Source organism: Nycticebus coucang, chromosome 8, assembly GCF_027406575.1.
Source record: "Nycticebus coucang isolate mNycCou1 chromosome 8, mNycCou1.pri, whole genome shotgun sequence".
In the NCBI taxonomy this organism is placed as follows: Eukaryota; Metazoa; Chordata; class Mammalia; order Primates; family Lorisidae; genus Nycticebus; species Nycticebus coucang.
The window spans coordinates 122,157,826-122,178,037 of record NC_069787.1 but is presented as its reverse complement, the minus strand read 5'-3'; the positions used below and the strand labels follow the sequence as shown (position 1 = coordinate 122,178,037).

The following is a 20,212-nucleotide window of genomic DNA, read 5'->3' as shown; positions in this document are numbered from 1 at the left end:
GAGGAGTCACGTGGGGAAAGCTGTGTTTTGAGAAATTAGCCTGGGGGCAGAGTATAAAAACACGGGAAGGCAAACTAAGTCAGGGAGGATGCTGAGGAGATGGTTTGTTTTCCTCCAGCTGAGAGCCAATGAGATCATGTACCCAGCAATATAAATAGTATCAACAACAATAATAGTCACCATGTGCCATGCAGTGTCCTAAGCCACTTTACATGTATTTACGCATCACTCAGTTTACCATTTAAGCTGTATTGCTATTTTCCTTTTCTAGATGGGGAAGGCAAGGCTCTGAATGGTTAGATCATTGGCCCATAATCACATAAATCTTGGCAGGGCCTGAGGATGTGAACTTAGGAAGTCGGTATGATTTATAACTACTGTAGAATTAATGAAATGAGAATACATCTAATGGAAACTTTATGAAGTTAAGTGAACTGTAATGAAAACTCTTGTTGAATTGAGAAGAACACTCTGACTTACCAAGAGACCTTGGTAACCCGAAGAAGACAAAGAAGTGAAATTGGAAAAAGAACCTGTTAAGAAACATCCCAGTCCTTGGACACACTTGATTAGATTTAGGTTACTTGTAATGAGAGTTTCTGGTGAATTCTGGGCTGCTTAAGATGTGACATCTTTTTTGACCATACTCAAAGACAAATCATTTACTATTGTGATAAATATGCCAGGACACCCGTTTTCTCTGTACCTTGTCCCTATCATGATTGTAATAGGTATAATTTCAAATAATAAAACTTAAACTAACATGTGCCTGTATTTCCAGAAATATTAATAAACACTAGAGCTTTTGGGTCATTGACGTGAAGTTCTGTTTTTGGCAGTTGATTGCTGGGACGGCCCAGACGGAGAGCCCGTAGTACACCATGGGTATACTCTCACTTCCAAAATCCTCTTCAGGGACGTAGTGGAGACCATCAACAAGCATGCCTTTGTGCGGAATGAGTAAGTACAGGGGACCTGGGAGCCAGGCCACGTGTCTCCCATGTGGAGTGTCGCCTAGCAGAACATGGCTACAGAGCAACATGGCCTTCCTGGGACTCCACACCCACTTCCTCTGGCCCTGGTTCTTTCCTCTTCTTAGTAAAACATTGTGGATAAATAATATGGGCTCCACGTTTGTACTTTCTCATGCTCCATTGATTCCTGACCCCAATTCTCCTCAACTTACCTGCCTTAGAGACATTCTTGCAAGGAGTGATATCTAAATTTCTAAACCCAGGGTATAGAGCATCTATAAAGTCTGGAAGCACAAGTTACTACAATTGTTTAACTGATGGTGTTTAATTACATTATACTAGTACAATAATACAATAAAATACCAATATCTTGATGGATGTCCTGTGTAGACACTGGAGAGGCTGGCATCCTTGTCATTTAACCGCTCCTGGGCACTTGGTACTGTTGAGTGTTTTCCCCCCGACACTTCCCCCTTTTTGCCTTCCATTAATAACCTCTCTCCTGCGTTGCTGTCACTGCTTCTCTTTATCCTTTTTGGCCTGTGATCTTTTCTTCATTTCCTCACTCCTTTAACGGTTACTGTTTCCTAAGGTGTTGCCTTTTGTTTACTTTCTGGATTTTTATTGAATTATAGATCTGACACTTTTCTCGCAGTTTCAGACCTACATAGAAATCTACTCAGTGAGCGTTCATCTGATACCCTGTAGGTGGAGGGAGCCACACAATGAATGTGAGATTCCTGCCACTGTGGGCTCATACCCCGCACTCAGCGCCCCCTTCTGGCAGTGAGCGTTCATCTGATACCCTGTAGGTGGAGGGAGCCCCACATTGAACGTGAGATTCCTGCCACTGTGGGCTCACACTCTGCACACAGCGCCCCTTCCTGTCAGACTTCCTTTGGCCTCTTGCTCTATTTCCTTTTATTTAGTGGCAGCCCTGTCTCCCAGTGGCATCAGCCAGGAACTGGAAGTCATTCTAGATTGAGGCAATTCTGGTGAATTCTACTTCCCGGTTATCTTTTGACTCCACTACCTTCTTGTTTTCATTCCCCCTGTGGTTCATCCTTTACACCCGTGCTATGGTTACCTTTCTGAACTATCAGCATAATGTTGTAATTCTTAAAGTTCCCTGTAGCATGCAGGCATGTCATACCTTTCAAAGTCTGGCCTGTCCCTTCTCTTCTGGTGCCTTCTCCCACCAACGCTCCACAGAGACTCAGGATCCTGCTTTTAATGACTTTCCCTGCATTTCCCCATTGACCTCAGCTCTTTATCAACACTCCGTGCTCTTGTATGCTGTTTCCTCTGCCTGCAGCACCCTTCCCCATTCTTCCACCGGCCTAATTCTCACTTATCCTATTATCTTCAGGCAACTTACTGGTATCATCATCTTATTGAAATCTTCTTTTTCTTTGTATTTAGCATCCTGAACATATTTCTGTCATATCATACAGCATCCTCTTATAATTATTGATTACTTGCCTTCTTTTATTTATTATTATTATTTTTTTTTATTTTTTTGAGGCAGAGCCTCAATCTATCACCCTGGGTAAAGTGCTGTGGTGTCCCAGCTCACAGCCACCTCAAACTCCTGAGCTTAAGTGATTCTCTTGCCTCGGTCTCCCAAGTAGCTGGGGCTACAGGCACCCACCACAATGCCCATCTATTTTTTGGTTGTAGTTGTCATTGTTTGGCAGGCCCGAGCTGGATTTGAACCCGCCAGCTCTGGTGTATGTGGCTGGTACCTTAGCCACTTGAGCTACAGGCACCACCATCTTGCCTTCTTTTAAATCTGTAAGATTGTGAACTCATTGAAAATGTGGAGCTAGGGCCACACACTGTGACTCACACCCTGCATTCTGGGAGGCCAAGGGCAGAGCATTGCTTGAACTCAGGAGGCTGAGACCAGCCTGGGCAAAGTGATACCTTTTCTCTACTAAAAATAGAAAAATTAGCCAGGTGTTATGTCACGTGCCTATAGTCCCAGCTCTTGGGAAGCTGAGGCAGGAGGAGTGATTGAGCCCAGGAGTTTGAGGTTGCTATGAGCTAGGCTGAGGCCACAGCCCTCTAGAAAGGATTTTTGAGTTAAAAGAAACAAGTTCAAATTGGAGTATGTAAAATTAGCTTTTAGAAGTTATTAGTAGCTTTTAAAATTTTAGATAGTTGGTCCTATTCACCATGCGATTACAATGCTTCTCTAAGGAATCACACTGGCCACAAAGCAGGTTTGGTTTGTGGCGTCTTGTCTGTGAAGAGTCTCGAGTTCTGGATTCTGATGGGTCTTTCCAACCCTGGTTTCCCCCAGTCTTTGTCAAACTGGTGGAATAAGTTTGCCTCTATCTCCCAGCATGTGGAGTTGGGTGTTGAGAAGACTGCTACCTTGGTACCTTGGAGGGTCCTCCAGTGACTTGACAGTTTGCTTCAGGTTTTGGAACACTTAGAAGAAACACTTCAAATTAGAACAGTCACTAAACTTAGTGCATTTTAAAGATTTGACTTTGCTTTTTTCTTTTGTGTTTTAGTTGCATCTTTACATCAGGGTTTCACAACCTTGACATTCTTGGTATTTTGGGCCAGGTAATTTTTGTTTGGAGGATCCTGCCCTTCCCCAGCTTCTGCTCACTGAGTGGCAGTCATACCCCTGAGTTGTAATCACAGAAAAATGTCTCTGGACATTGACAAATGTCTCTTGTTGGTGGAGGGAGAAATTACCTCCTCCCCTGCTGAGAAACACGGCTTTCCGCTAAGCATCGTTAGGCTTTTTATAAATGAACTGGTAATTTGAAAATTCATTGTTGAAACTCCCTGATGTGATTTGGAAGACAAGTCAACACTGCTAGTTTGGGGTTGCTGTTGTTTTTCTCTCTCCTAACACTCTAGGGTAAAACTTATGTGAAGAAATAACAGATTGTAATCAGGTAACCAAGCTAACCTCAGTCACAAAGGCTCATCTTATATGTGACCACCAGCCTCAGGTTTTACTAATGAGGAGAGGATGTACTTGCAGGGGGTCCTAGGCAGTTGTGCTTATCAGATAATCTTGGAAAGAGAAGTTTTTCTCCATGTAGATACATTAGGTGATTTAAATATTGGTTTGTATACTTTGGAAAATAATACACTGCTTGTTATTTCTGAAGCTAGGTGATGGAAAATTAGGAAAAAAAAATCAATACACCCAAATTTGCTCTGAGGAAAAAACAAAGTCAAAGATTAGGGAAATCATGTGATCAGCCCTGTCCCCTTTCTGCTTTGGCCACCAACTCCTCAGGCTGTCTTTGGGTAATTACTTTACATGGGTCTCACACACTCTGTGCAGAAACTGTGAGTGTGGTATAGAGTGAATGAATGCTTGAGGTTTCTTTGTTTGTTTGGACAAATACTAGTAAGTAATTCTGTGAAAATGATTTTCAAATGCCTGACAGAGGATGCTAAAAAACAGTGAATTCCATTATGGTATTTTATTTTCTTATCTTCGGTAATAATTTTCAAGCTGGGAGCAGATTATATTTTTTCAGACTAAATAACTGCATTTAATAATATTCACTGGTCTCTTAAATGTTTCCAGACTTATCAATAAATAACACAAAATTACATTATGTGAGTTTGCATTCTCTTTTACAATTTTCTTTTTTTTATTTTAAAAGATATGTAATGTACCTACCATTTTTTCCCCCTGACACAAAAATGTTAGACTAAGTCATTCCACATAGATTGGTATTTTGTTCGGCCCTTAGGCCTAGCAAAATCTATTTGCTGAAAGGAATTTGTAATGCATCTCTAATCTTGCTCATTTTAGATGCATATTAATCATCACCATTCCTGCAAATGCTGTCACTAGGATTGTAAGAACACAATGAATGCAGAATTATTTTTTTTTAATTTCCATGAGCTGCCTGTACCTGACGTGTCTGGAACGTGTTGCTATTTTCTCAGGTTTCCGGTTATATTGTCTATTGAGAATCACTGTAGTATCCAGCAGCAAAGGAAGATTGCTCAATACCTGAAAGGAATATTCCAAGACAAACTGGACCTTTCATCTGTAGACTCCGGGGACTACAAGCAGCTTCCAAGCCCTCAAAGTTTGAAAGGCAAAATCCTAGTGAAGGTAATTACTGCAAGTAAGGCAATAAGAGGCATTAATTATTCACTAAGCCAGTCCTCCCTTAAGGACTAAACACTGGTTTAAAATGAGAATACTAATTACCGTCCATATATGAAGGATTGTCTAGCTCTCCATATGCATCTTAATCCTATTTATTTATAGTCATTTCTTCAGAAGAGGGTTATTGTTGACCAAGCACATGCTCTGGGATTTGGGGTTCATTTTTATGAAGTGAGAATATCAACACTGTACACCGAATGTTTAATATTTTAGTCTGTAATAGTTCACGCTGGAGAGAAATGTATGTATAGGAGAGCGAGGGTAAGGAAAGGAGAAGGCTCTTTGTATACATTTCTGAAAACATTTCTTTCAAATGTTTTTCTCTTATTTCAAGCTCCAGTAACTGTCTGTCAAAAAAAAGAAAAAAAAGTCTTCATGGTTGATCAGCCATGGTTATGCAAGTGGGAAGAGCTCACTTCAAAGAGGACAGTAGGCAGGGACTTCACAGCCCACAGGGCTCGTGTATCTGTGAAGGACCAGCAGGAGCATAAAATGACATTTCATGAACAGATTTTCTAAGGGAGGAAGCTCACTACAATAAGTATTATTAATGCAAAGGATAGCCAGAAAGATAGTCCCTTGCATTTGCAGACCACCAACTTTATGGTTTTACTTATTTCCAGTAAATTTTGTGCATTTGACTAAAACTCCATCAGATGGTTACATTGTTCTGAGATCAAAAATCTAAAGAAAAGTGGCTGAGTATCAATGTATGAACTGTGTTATATTTTCTTAAAAGGGATGTGTACAAAAAACTCAAATATCGTGTAGGAAGAGTAGGAAAATTGAGGAAACAATGTGATTTCATGGTAAGACTTTAGGCTTTAAGGGAGGACCACATATAGGAACGATGTAAAGTATTCACCTTTCGAATTGCTCAAAACCCATTATTCTATCAATTAAGCGAAAAATGTGGATTCTGAGTCTGTCAGGGTGTTGTTGTTGTGAGGCATAAGTGCATAAAAGCGTTTTGAATAAAGCTCCAAATAATGCAACCGATAACATTATGTCCAATTTGCCTAAGTCTTGCTAAAGTGAACTCTTGTGGTAAAAATTGATTTCTGGGTTCGAAAGTGAAATGTCATCTTTATAGCCTTGTAAATATTTCCATGTTTCCTAAATATTCTTTGGCCAGGAGATAAATGCAGATTAAGTCCATTGGATGGAAATCTTTCCCTTTGGACAGTGGAACTGGATGTGGAGTCATCGTATCCCTCTGCACATCTGAACTTGGATCATTTGGCACAGAGTGTCCCAGGGCTTGTGAGTGTCAGAATGAATCACAGGCAGAAGGTCTGAGGCCCTCGGTGGAAGGGGTGGCAGCGGTACGAGCTGCAAGGATTTCAAGGGTGTCTGAGATTAGTAGTAACGTTCTTCAGACTATAGGGGAAATACCTGGTTTATGGACCAACACACCCCCATTTATAGAAAAAGCAAGAGAACTGATTTTCCCATGTTTTGTCAGCATTAGAGTGATCTCTGGTACAGGTAGTGGTGTTTGAATGGCTACTTACCAGTTTGGAGATTGACAAATTATTTATTATTATAGCTATTAACACATACATTCTCCAACCGCGTATCCAGACACATTTACACAGGTATGTGCATTTCCTGAATAATGCAAGTGCACCTTGTTTATTGCACTTTATTGTGTTTCACAGGTACAGTGCTTTCTCGCAAATGGAAAGTTTGCAGCAACCCTATGTCAAGCAAGTCTGTTGGTGCCATTTTCCCTATAGCATGTGTTCACTTTGTGTCCCTGTGTTACAATTTGGTAATTCTCATGATATTTCAAACTTTTTCATTATTATTATATTTTCTGGTCTATGGTCATATTTTTTTTTTTTTTTTTAGAGACAGGGTCTTACTATAATGCCCTCGGTAGAGTGCTGTGGCATCACAGCTCACAACAACCTCAAACTCTTGGGCTTAAGTGATTCTTTTGCCTCAGCCTCCCAAGTAGCTGGGACTATAGGCACCCACCACAACACCTGTTTACTTTTTGGTTGCAGTTGTCATTGTTGTTTAGGAGGCCTGAGCTGGGTTCAAACCCACCAGCCTCAGTATATGTGGTTGGTGCCGTAACCACTATACTACCGGCACTGAGCCTATGATCAGATTTTAATGTAGAAAAAATTTTATCTTAACTTGGAAGAAGATTCCATCCAGGACTTTCATAGCTAGAGAGAAGCCAATGCCTGGCATCAAGGCTTCAAAGGACAGGCTGACTCTTTTGTTAGGGGGCTAGTACAACTGGTGGCTTTAAATTGAAACTAATGCTCATTTACTATCTACAAAACCATAAAGCCCTTAAGAATTTGCTGTATCTATTATCCTGTGTTCTATAAATTGAACAACAAAACCTGGACAGCAACATATTTTTCCATAGCATGGTTTACTGAATATTTTAATCCCACTGTTGAGACCTACTGTTCAGATTGCTTTCAAAAGATTACTGCTCACTGACAATGTACCTACTCACCCAAGAGCTCTGATGGAGATATACAAGGAGATAAATGTTTATTTTAATGCCTGCTATAAAATTTCCTTCTGCACCCCATGAATCAAGGAGCAATTTTAAAGTCTTTAAAGTCTTTAAAGTCTTAATTGTCTAAGAAATACATTTTGTCAAAACAACATCGTATTGGCACAAAAAATAGAGACATAGATCGATCTGTGGAACAGAATAGAAAATCTAGAGATGAAACCACTCTCATATTGCCATCTGATTTTTAATAAACCAAACAAATGCATACACTGGGGAAAAGAATCCCTATTTAATAAATGATGCTGGGAGAACTGGTTAGCCACATGCAAAAGACTGAAACTGGAGCTGAACCTCTCACCACTTACAAAAATTGACTTATGATGGATAAAAGATTTAAATCTAAAACAAGTAATGATAAAAAGTCTACAAGAAAATGTGGGGAAAACTCTATGATATAGGCCTACAAAAGATTTTGTGAAGGAGACTCCATTGGCAATCTCAGCAACACCAAAAATAAATGGGACAGGATCAGATTAAAAAGCTTTTGCACAGATAAGAATACAATAATTAAAGCAAATAGACAATCTTTAGAATCAAGAAAAGAGCAAACAATCCGATTTGTTATTGGCTAAGACATGAAGAGAACTTTCTCCTAAGAAGACAGACAAATGGCCAAAAACACATGAAAAAATGCTCGTTGTCCCTAATCATTAGAGAAATGCAAATCAAAACCACCTTGAGTTATCACCTAACCCCAGTCAAAATTCCAAATCTGCAGATGCCAGTGTGGGTATGGAGAGAAGTAAATACTTTTACCCTGCTGGTGGGATTGCAAACTAGTACAGCCTTTCTGCAAAGAAGTATGGAGAATCCCCATAGAGCTAAAAGTAGACCTTTCATTTGATCGCTAAATCCCATTACTAGGTATCTGCTTAGAAGAAAAAAATTCATTCTATCACAAGGTAATTTGTGCTAGAATGTTTATTGCAGCTCAATTAACAATCACCAAGATGTGGAAACAACCTAAATGCCCATCAACTCATAAATAGATTATTAAACTGTGGCATAAGTATACCATGGAATACTATTTGTCCATAAAGATAAATGGAGACTTTACATCTTTTGTATTTACCTGGATAGATTTGGAGAACATCCTCCTATGTATCAAGAAGGGAAAAGCAAATATCCAATGTACTCCATACTAATATGAAACCAATAGATGAACAGCTACATGCCCACATGAGAGAAAACACAACTAAATTCAAGTAGATGGGGTGGGGGGAGGGTTTGGTAAGCTCTCACCTAACAGGCACACTGTAGGGATATAGAACACGCCTCCTAGTCAAGGGCTCCACTACAACTTGGACTTTACCTCACGAACAGTATAACCTAGTCATCTGTACCCATGTATTAATCTGAAATGAAAAAAAAAAGAAATAACATTTTGTCAAGACATAGCTGCCATAGATTGTGATTCCTGAGATGGATCTGGGCAAAGTAAATTGAAAGTCTTCTGAAAAGGATTCATCTTTGTAGATGCCATTAAGAGCATTCATGATTCATGGTAGGAGGTCAACGTAACAACATTAACACGAGTTTGGAACAAATTGATTCCAAGTCCATGGCTGATTTTGAGGGGCTCAAGATTTGAGTAGAGGAAGTAACTGCAGATGTGGTAAAAATAGCAAGAGAACTAGAGTTAGTAGATCCTGAAGATGGGACTGATTTGCTGTAACTTCACTATATAACTTTAAAGGGTGAAGAGTTGTTTCTTACAGATGAGCAAAGAGGGTAGTTTCTTGTGATGGAATCTACTCCTGATAAAGATATGAAAACACTGTTGACATGATAAGGGATTAGAATATTACTTTGACTTCACTGATCAGGCCATGGCCAGATTGGAGAGTGGTGACTCCAATTTTGTGAGAAGTTCTAATATGGGTAAAATGCTGTCATGTGCTACAGAGAAGTCTTTTGTGAAAGGAAGAGGCAACTGATGCAGCAAAGTTCACTATTGTTTTATTTTAAGAAATTGCTGCAGCCACCCTGGCCTTCAGCAGTCACCACCCTAATCAGTGAGTAGCCACAAAGCAAGACCCATTTTCAGGTCTTAAAAGACTGAGACTTGCTCTAGGCTCAGATGATTGTTAGCATTGTTTAGCCATAAAATATTTGTAAATTAAGGTATGTACTTTTTTTACACATAATGCTAGTCACACTTAGTATACTATAGTGTAAACATAAGTTTGATGTGCAATGCGAAACCAAATAATCTTTGTGACTCACTTTATTTACAGTAGTCTGGAATCGCACTCGCAATATTGGTGCAGCATACCTGTAAACGAAAAGTTGCTTTGGACAAATAAATAACAAAATTTGTAATTTTCCCCAGACTCTTATTCCTGAAAGTAACCTTATGTAGGTGGTCTAAGTTTCATGGTTTCACAGATGTGAGTAACAGAGTTGTCACCACTCTCCTATAGCCATGCAGCCAGGTAGCTTGAAGCTGAGAGGTGGCCGCGGTTTCAGTATTTAGCAATATTTCCATAGGCTATGAATGAATTAATTACTCTAAGTATAGAGTATGATTCTTTATTTATTTGTTTTTGCGGTGGGTCTTACTATGTTACCGAGGCTGGAGTACAGTGGCTCTTCAGAGACATGGTCGTATTGTACTGCAGCCTCACTTCTGTCCTATTGTGGTCCTCCTGCCTCAGACTCCCAAGTTGTTGGGTCTATGGGCACATGTCACCTGACCAGGCTTAGGCGATAACTCTGCACAAAATAGTAGCTAGATTTGAAGGGGATCCTCCCAGAAGAAACCTGATTGATTTTTCATTTACATCTAGATTGGACTACAGTTAAATTGGTCAAGCCACATAAGCTTCTGCCTAATTTATTCTTTCATTCTCCTTGGGAGTAACACCTAAGGCATGGAGAAACAGCGCTCCGTTGTGTTGCTTTTCTGCTGGGATAAAGTATCCAGGCAGAGAACAAGGAAGGTGGAAAAAGCTGGCTGAAAATATGGGGTCTTATTAATTTGATTTTTAAAGGACTAAAAATGAGGATGTCTCGTGAATAGTCTAGGAGGGCAGGTTTTTTGTTGTCCCTTCAACCATTAGTTACTTGGCGCTTAGGGCTGCAGCCCCACCTGCTCCTCAAAACCCACACAGCACAGTCATGGTTCCTTTTCCATCTGGTGGCCTCAAAATCATTTGCGTTACTTGAGGCTTGTTATACTCTATCAGATGATGTTTTTTCTTAACGTTAGTTTGCTCTGATCTGCTGAATATTTAAAGAATGTATTAGTTTTGATGCTATTTCAAAACAGGGAATTGTTGTCACTACATTTTAAATATTTTGTGCATACCTTTAGCTTGATGTCTGTCATTGTGCCCCAAACAAAGCTGATACTGAGCAAATAGCTGATGGTAAATGAAGGAGTCTGACAGCTTGATGTCATGGTGCCCTTGCATACTGAGTACGTCTGGTCACCACTTAATGGAGTTCCCATTGCCAGTGCTGCCAAATTATTGTAACTATTACACTAATATCCCCCAAATGAATAAAAGTTTTGTAGGAGCCTTTTGTATCTATAAGGCCTAAAATGATATACAGAAATAAATGCCTTAATTCTGAACTGCCTTGATATTAGTAATACACAAATTAGATACCACCTTTTTATTTATTTATTTAGAGACAGAGTCTCAGTAATTGCCCTCCGTCTTCTGAGTAGCTGAGACTACAGGCACCTGCCACCATGCTCAGCAGCTTTTCTGTTTTTAGTAGGGATGGGGTCTTGCTCTTGTTCAGACTGCTCTCGAACTCCTGAGCTCAAGCAATCCACCCTCCTGGGCTTCCCAGAGGGCTAGGATTACAGGCGTGAGCTACCGCGCCTGGTCTAGATCCCACCTTTTTCTTCTTACAAATGCGTCGCTGTACATTGAAGAAAATATATTTACCTAAATCCTGGTAGTTTGAATTCCTAATATAGATTTTGTTTTCATTACACAAAGTATCTGATCAGCTTTGAAATTAGGAATTGTGGTAAGGACTCCCAGGCCTGGCCTTCTATTGCTGTTATTGTTTACATTGACTATTTCTGAATATAAACTGGGAAATGCAGACAAGAAGAAAATAACGATTGTCATACTACTGTTACCCAGAGACAACTACCTCTGACAGTGGACCCTATTTCTTTCTAGACTTTTCTCTCAGATCACGCCGTGTCGTGTATATGGTACTTTATATGTCTTCCTATCTTATTATGGGAATTTTCCCTTGTCAAAAAGCCCCTGATTTCTAAAATATGATTCTAAGTAAGTGCACAATGGCCAGGGAGAAGTCTCACTGCCTTGTCTGTGACAGAGGGGCTTGCTAAATGCCGAGGGGCATAGCAAATAAGTGTTAAGGACGTGTTTACCTGCTTAGAAATACAAGCTGCTTCAGGGGCCTGGCCGTGTTCATTGTTGTCTTAATTCCTTTGTGCTGCTATGACAAGATAACTTAGACTGGTATCTTATAAACAATAGAAATTTATTGCTTACAGTTCTAGGGGCTGGGCAGTCCCAGATCAAGGTGCTGGCAGATTCAGTGTCTGGTGAGGGGCCATTCCTCATAAATGGCACCTGCTCTGTGTCCTCACATGATGTAAGGGGCAGGGAAGGTTGGTGGAGCTCTTAGACTTAAATCACTTCCCAAAGGCCCCACTTCATATTGGGCGGTAGGTTCCAATGTATGAATTTTGAGGGACACCAACATTCAGACCATAGCAATGGCATATAATGCTAAAGGGTGGTGTTTGTTGTGATGAGTTATATCTGCCTGAAAAGAAGCCTGGTCTGCTTTTTGTTTTAACCATAGTGTCCCTGATTAATTATATTTAATTGAGAGTACTAATACTATAACACTTCCTTTTTTTTTCTTTCTGTAGAGACAGAGTCTCACTTTATCATCCTCGGTAGAGTGCCGTGGCTTCACACAGCTCACAGCAACCTCCAACTGTTGGGCTTAGGCGATTCTCTTGCCTCAGCCTCCTGAGTAGCTGGGACTACAGGTGCCCACCATAACGCCCAGCTATTTTTCTGTTGCAATTTGGCCAGGGTTGGGTTTGAACCTGCCACCCTCGGTTTCTGGGGCCGGTGCCCTACCCACTGAGTCACAGACACCACCTGTAATATTTCCTTTTTAAAAAGTTGTCTTCTTCTCTTATTCTGCCCCTAAATCAACTCTCTGATTTTTACTCAATCTAAAGTAATAATTGGCCAAGGCACAGTACACTTTATTTTCACTGTTTACTTTTTTAAAATAATTTTTAACTAAAGTACATATGGCATAAAGCCTACCTACTTAACATCTTACCCACCTTTAAGTATACAGTTCAGCAGTGTTAAATACATCCACCTTATTGCTTATTGTGCACCCCATCTCTAGAACTCTTCATTTGCAAAACTGAAACTCTATACCAGTGATTTTTTAACTGGTGTGCTATAAGAGGATCTTAGGTATGCCATGAAAATTTCTAAAGATCATTAAATTATTTTCAAAACAAGTTCAAAATACACTAAGTATATTCTTTTTTTTTTTACTCTTTTTTTGATCAACATAATTTAAGTGTGCCACAGAAGTTCAACTATAAGTTCAAGTGTGCCATGAGATAAAAAGGTTGAAAAATATTGCCCTGTAGCTGTTGAGCAACAACGCCCTATTCCTCTTCCCACATCCCCTAGCCACTTCCATTCCACTATGAATTTGACTGCTCAGTACCTCATGTAAATGAAATCTTGTAATATTTATCCTTGTATTCTAACTTATGTCATTAAGCATCATACTTTCAGAATTCATCCATGCTGTAACATGTATCAGAATTTCATTTTTTTAAAAGGCTAAATGATATTCCTTTGTATATGTACCACAGTTTGTTTATCCATTCATCCATCAATGGATACTTGGGCTACTTCACCTTTTGACTATTGTGAATTTGTTTTTATTTTTAAAAGGGCTATTTTGTTCCATTTCAGGGCAAGAAGTTGCCTTATCACCTTGGTGATGACGCTGAGGAAGGGGAAGTTTCCGATGAAGACAGTGCAGATGAAATTGAAGAGGAGTGCAAGTTTAGGCTCCATTATGTAAGTTATAGGCATGGTCATACTTTCTTTTTTTATTTCAAATTAATATGAGGGTACAAATTTTTAGGTTACATTGTTTTTAATTCTAAAGTAAAGTTTGTTCAAGTTGTAGTTGAACCCTTCGCCCAGGGGGCATGCTGAACACCCTCAGGCATGGCCATACATTTTACCCCCAATGCGTTGTAATGAAAATGAGATTCCAAATTGCTGCTGGATTGAAGTCCTCAGGAACATGGTAACTGTTGTGTAGAAAGTACATTTATTGAAAATTACTTTGTGTGGTGGTACACAGGCACTTTGATGCTTATTGAGTGAATGACTCAAGGATTCTTCTGTCTTGGAGTTGGAAGGAATGTTAGTGGTTGATCCATTCAATTCCCATCAAGGGACAAATCTCCTATTACAAATTCAAAGATCAAATTGAGGTTGGAAATATTACTACCTTGAATATTAAAACAAACAAACAAACAAACAAAAAAACTGACTCTAGCATTGCCTTCCCTGCTCATGCTCACAGCCCCACTATCCACCTGTTCAGGCTGGAAGAACTCCAGCTGTACTTGGGCCTGCTTCTTGTTTTTTTTTTTTGTTTTTTGTTTTTTGAGACAGCGTCTCACTATGTTGCCCTCCGTAGAGTGCTGTGGCGTCACAGCTCACAGCAACCTCAAAGTCTTGGGCTTAAGTGATTCTCTTGCCTCAGCTTCCCAACTAGCTGAGACTACAGGTGCTCGCCACATTGCCCAGCTATTTTTTACTATTGTTGCAGTTGTCATTGTTGATTAACTGACCTGCCAACCTGGGTGTATGTGGCTGGCGCCATAACCACTGTGCTATGGGCGCCAGGCCTAGGCCTGCTTCTTTAGGATGCCCATCCTCTCCCTAAGAAAATGTACCTTAGGCGATGGGATTTCCAACCCCTTCTAGACACGGGACTCTTGGCTAAATCTTTAACTTGCTTCATCTGAAATAAAGTGGCATACACTAGTTCATTACTTGCTTGGTGCTTCAGATTCTTAGCTCTTTTCTAGATGAAAGAGCAACCTTTGCAGCAAAGCACACTTTCACTAGGTGAGCTGAGGGAAATGCACACCTGAAGGAAATAAAGGTTTAAACATGATGCCTTAGCCCCTGCCTTGCATAACTCATATGAGGGACAGGACCACCTGATAACCTGGGAGTAGCACATGCTCATGATAGTTTGGTATAGGGTTTAGGATTTTATTTCTACTTAAAAGTGTCATTCCTCTAGACATCTGGAGTATAATGATGCTGTCACAAGCGGTGGGGAAAGAAATTTTGAATAAATTCTTCTAATTTACACCATTGCCCTGAACTTGATGATTACATCATTAACAACAGTCTGCTCTCTTCTAAATAATGGTGTGGTTCCTTGCCTGTAGGTGGAAAGGGAACAGGCATTGTTTCAAAGGGAACAAGTGTTTACTAATGGCTGAAGCCTCGGTAGACACATCTTTCCTGGCTTTAACATACATTAAAGGGATGAAATGGAGATCAGCTTGAAGTGAAAAAGAAAATTTACTATCTGCATTAATTTCTTGCCCTTTAATAGTTTGTTAGCTCAATTAAATACCACTAATTGGGCTGTAATTACAGAACATGAATCTAAACAGATTTACACAACTGCAAATACTATTAACATTTTACATGGTTACATTTTTCTCTTCTAGATATTTGTTTTTTTTTGTACTTAATTATTTGTGATTATGGATAATTTAGCTTCATTTTCTAGCTTTACTTTGTAAATCAGATTTTTGTCTCTGATTTTTATTATTTTGCATTCTGTTTCCCAGATCTCATTTGCCAGACTCAGTCTGTCGTTTGAAAGCAGAAAACAGAGAGGTTTGACCAAGTTATGTGTTTAGAGACTGCCATTTACAGTGAAATTTAACTACTAGGACAGTGTGGGCATTTAGTGCCCTGATTAAAACCCAAGTTGCTCTAGTTTCTAAATTGACCCAGCTACTTCATTCATCTTCCAATGTCCACGACGCTTCCAACTTCCTAATTAAATCTGTGTAATCAAAAAAGCATTAGCTATATAGTCTTATGGGAACAAATGATCAGTTTTACCTGTGAAGCAACCCACTGGATTCCTCCCATCTTCGGAATTTGCTAGCTGATTCCTAGGAACCTATATAAGTAGATAGTTTAGAACACAACTGCATAAAATCCGGCATGCTCTTCCATTTGGATTTTTTTATTTGGCCCAAAGTGAAAGTAGAGCCCCCCCTTAATTGTGAAGGTTTACAATTAGTTATATTTTGAGAAAGAAAATACATAAAGAGGGCGGCACCTGTGGCTCAGTCCATAGGGTGCCAGCCCCATATACCGAGGGTGGCGGTTTCAAACCTGGCCCTGGCCAAACTGCAACCAAAAAAAAATAGCCGGGCGTTGTGGTGGGCGCCTGTAGTCCCAGCTACTCGGGAGGCTGAGGCAAGAGAATCGCTTAAGCCCAGGAGTTGGAGGTTGCTGTGAGCTGTGTGAGGCCACGGCACTCTACCGAGGGCCATAAAGTGAGACTCTGTCTCTACAAAAAAAAAAAGAAAATACATAAAGAAACAAAATTATAGAAATTTGTAAAGTTTATACTTCACTTTTTCCACACCACTTTTTGCTATATATATATATATTTTTTTTTTTTTTTGAGACAGAGTCTCAAGCTATAGCCCTGGGTTGAGTGCTGTGGTGTCATAGCTCACAGCAACCTCCAACTCGGGCTCAAGTGATCCTCTTGCCTCAGTTTTTCTTTCTGTGGTAGAGATGGGGTCTTGCTTTTGCTCAGGCTGGTCTCAAACTTGTGAGCTCAAGCAGTCCACCTAAGTGCTAGGATTACAGGCGTGAGCCACCACGCCCAGCCAATAAACAAAAAGACTTTTTGCTATTTTTGAGCTCTTTTGAGCAAAGTCAATGCTGTGTTTAAAAAGCAAAGTGCCATCTTGTAATTGCTCTGTTTATAGTCCTGTACTGGCAGAGGGTTCACATGCTTTATGTGAGTGACAAATTTAAATTGCCCGATCTAGCCAAATACTTGACATATTTTGGTAAAAGAGGGTGTACTGTGTGTATTGGTTATATGAACCAATGATTACCTCAACTTTAGTTCTTACCATCAGTTTTAAGTTGATGGGATGTGATTAAATTTATATCTGAACTATTGTAGTAAATAAAGTCTTTAACCGAGTATTCACACACACTGGAACCCTCATGAGGTTATGTGAGATTCATTTGCACAGTTCCCACATTTTTATTTCAATCTCCTGTTGGACATGGGGATTTATCAGTAAACATGCAGACAAAAATCCTTGCTTCGAAGAGTTTACACATTAATGAGAAAGCAGGGGAGTAGATAAGAAACAAGACAAGGAAAATAGTGCACTAGACAGTGGTGAGTGCTAAAGGAGAAAGGGTGTGTGCGCACGTGTGTACCTGTGTGCCTGTACCCATGAGTGTGCGCATGTGTGTGAGGAAGAGTCTGCCGGAGTTTTAGATGAGATGTCCAGGCTTCAGAGGGAAGTGCTTGAGTGAAGAAGTGAAGAGTTAGCCAAATTGATCCCTGGGGAAGAGTGTTATAGGCAGAAGGAACCCCAGGAGCACAGTTCAGAGGGCAGATGTGCGGCTCTCCCAGACCTGCCCTGGTGTTAGAAGCAGATCCGGCACAAGGCTCCTGCTTCTTCTAAATAAGCTATTTGAACCATGTCATAGTCCTTTGCTTATGTAATAAATGCTTTCTCTTGTTGGAGTGATTGACTCTTTTGAGCTTTTAACACATATTATTCTGTGACTTCGGTCAGAGAAAATCTAGTTTATAATGTATAAGCCACAAAGTAAAGTTAGTGTGCTTGGTGACCCACGGATCATATAGCACAAAGACGGGACAATTTCCTTCCAACCACAAACAGATGTGATTGCTGGTGGCCAGCTCACCGTGACTCATCTTTATGAGGCCCTCGGATGTCGGTATGCCTCACTGCCCTCCCACACCCTTATTTCAACTTCGCTGAGTTTTTACTTCTTCTGCCATGTTGTTCAATATCTTCTTTCTGGTGCCCTCCGAATCCGAGTCTAGCCAGACTCTGATGCATAAACATCAGCTCTCTGTCCCCTACATGAAGCTCTTCCCAGAAACACCGAGCCCTCGAAGTGTTCTGAATGAGCTCCTGTGCGGTAACTCACAGCCGTGATTCAGTGTGTGTGCATCTATTTCTCACTGAACATTTTAACCATTTTCTTCTTTTCTCACTACTTTAGCTTTCATCTTCTTTCCTAATTTATTCCTTTTATGTTTTGAGCCATTTTAAGGAGTCTGAATCTTGTTGGTTAAAAATGTATCAATACTGGCAGAGTATTGCGATTCTGTGTGCACTAGAGTTGAAATGCTCACCATCTGGGCATGCGGGGAGTCCCGGCAACAAGGAAGGGAATGGGGAAGGGGACCGGGGAGATCTCTGGAAGATTCCAGTTGTTTCTAATATGTGATATGACCGGTCCTTGAACAGAAGAGCATGTTTTAAGTGAGCTAAAGGGCCCAGCAGAAAACAGTAAAGGGTGAGAGTAAAGTCGTAGACTGGTGTGTAAAGCCGCCACTCTGCAACCCAAGACCTTCTGGTACTGGGCACGGACAGCGGTAAGGCTCTCACAAAGGGCAGTGATATGTTGTTCTTCCTGTTTCTAGACTCCAGCCCAAAAGGAAAAAGAAAAGACTTTTTGGAATAGTGAGATACTCCAGTTTTTTTGTCTTGTTTTGATTTTGGTTGGTTTTTAAAGCAATGCTTCTCAACTTTTCACAGTGGAATGACAGGGGAGGGGGGTGCTTAAAAATCCCAGTGTCTGTGTCCCAGCTGAGAGATTCTGATGTGCTGGTCTCCAGGAGGGCCTGAGAATTTTGAGGACTCTCCTGGTGATTCCCGTGCATGGTGGAGGGAGAGCACCACTGTTTGACAGGGTCCTTGTTAAAGGAGCAACCTCCCTCTAAGCTAGCCTGTCCCCTTCCCTGCTTCCTCCCAGTTGGGAAGGATGGTTGTGGTCTGGGGCAGGCCTCTGCTTTTTTTTTTTTTAGTGATACTTTTTTTTTCAGGCAGGAGACAAAAGGAGAATGTGTCTGTGTGACTGATTAATTTACTCGTAGTAGAGAAACTCGGAGGTCCAATTTACCTCTGAAAAAAGGGAAGTGGGACTTCTGATTACTGCTGGTGGGAACGACTCCTGACTGTACTGGCTGCTCTCCCCCTGCCCCTTAGCTGCGCCGTCCTCCATCACCCACCGTGGTCTCTGCCATAGCTGCTTGGCAGCTGTTAGGTCTCCGGATCAAGTGTCTGTCTCAGCTTCCTTCCAGGAGCGTCCCTGAGTTCCCACCTCAGCTGCACATCTGTTTGTTCTCTGTGGCTGCCAGTTTTCCTGTGGTGTAATTACAGAGAAGAAAAAGATCAACAGGCAGAGATATGCCTTCAGAACTGCTGGTGGGTAGAGGATGTGAAGGGAACAGGTATAGTCTTTGTATTACGCAGTCTTTATTTTACCAGCACCCCTTGGCCCCGGCTTTGTACATTGAGCCTTGCTTTGCTGACCCTGGAGGTGACTTGGCACAATGGCAAGAGATGCTTATGTGGCGCCTCCTGTGAGAGGCCCGGCACGCCAGGTGCTCTTAACACATGTTCCCAAATATGCTCTGCACCAGGCCGGGGTCACTTGATCAGAAGCGTTAGGGATTAGAGACCTGGAGTTCTTTTCCTGGATCTGCTTCTGACCTTGAGTGAAACCTACGATTTTCCCCAGAGGGATTACAGCGATATGTTTCCTGGTTTCAAGAAAGGAATAATGGTTGTTTAAAACCTGAACCTGTTCACTATTGTTATTAGTTTTAGAGGCAGGGTCTCACTCTGTTGCCCAGCCTGGGGTGCAGTGATATGATCATAGCTCACTGCAGCCTTGGACTCCTGGGCTCCATTGATCTTCCTGCCTCAGCCTCCAAGTAGCTGGGACCACGGTGATTTTAAAACAATTTTAAGAGACAGGGTCTCACTCTGTGTATTGCCCAAGCTGGTCTTGAACTACTGGCCTCAAATGATCCTTCCTACTCAACCTCCTAGATGATTGGGATTACAGGCGTGAGCCCACTCAGCTCTTCTAATGATTAATTTCACTCATGAATTTATGTTTCCATATAACAACATTAAATCGATGGGGACAGTATGATATGGCAAAATAGACATGATTTTGAGTGGCACATCTTGGGTGCAAATTCTAATTCAGCCCTTCCATAGGCATGTGTGTTCAGAGTTGCTGAATCTTTCTGCCTCCCTGTCATTATGAGAAAGAATTGACTAACCCTAGTGCTTCTTTAAAGAATATTTGTTGGCTCAAATGAAGTATTATTATCTGACAGGGCTTTGTGCCCTGTGGCACAATACAGTAGTATCCACAGTTTTGCTTTCCACAGTTT

At 40.8% G+C, this 20,212-nt stretch overlaps 1 protein-coding gene across 1 annotated transcript in view; it reads left to right on the top strand.

Annotated features, from left to right (window-relative positions):
- The window catches only part of PLCH1 (phospholipase C eta 1), a 261,607-nt gene that overhangs the window by 198,613 nt on the left and 42,782 nt on the right, over positions 1 to 20,212 (top strand). The window contains exons 9-11 of the mRNA XM_053600541.1: positions 840 to 960; positions 4,908 to 5,079; positions 13,645 to 13,752. Coding sequence (XP_053456516.1) covers positions 840 to 960; positions 4,908 to 5,079; positions 13,645 to 13,752 — 401 coding nt within the window. The remainder of the gene's footprint in view (positions 1 to 839; positions 961 to 4,907; positions 5,080 to 13,644; positions 13,753 to 20,212) is intronic.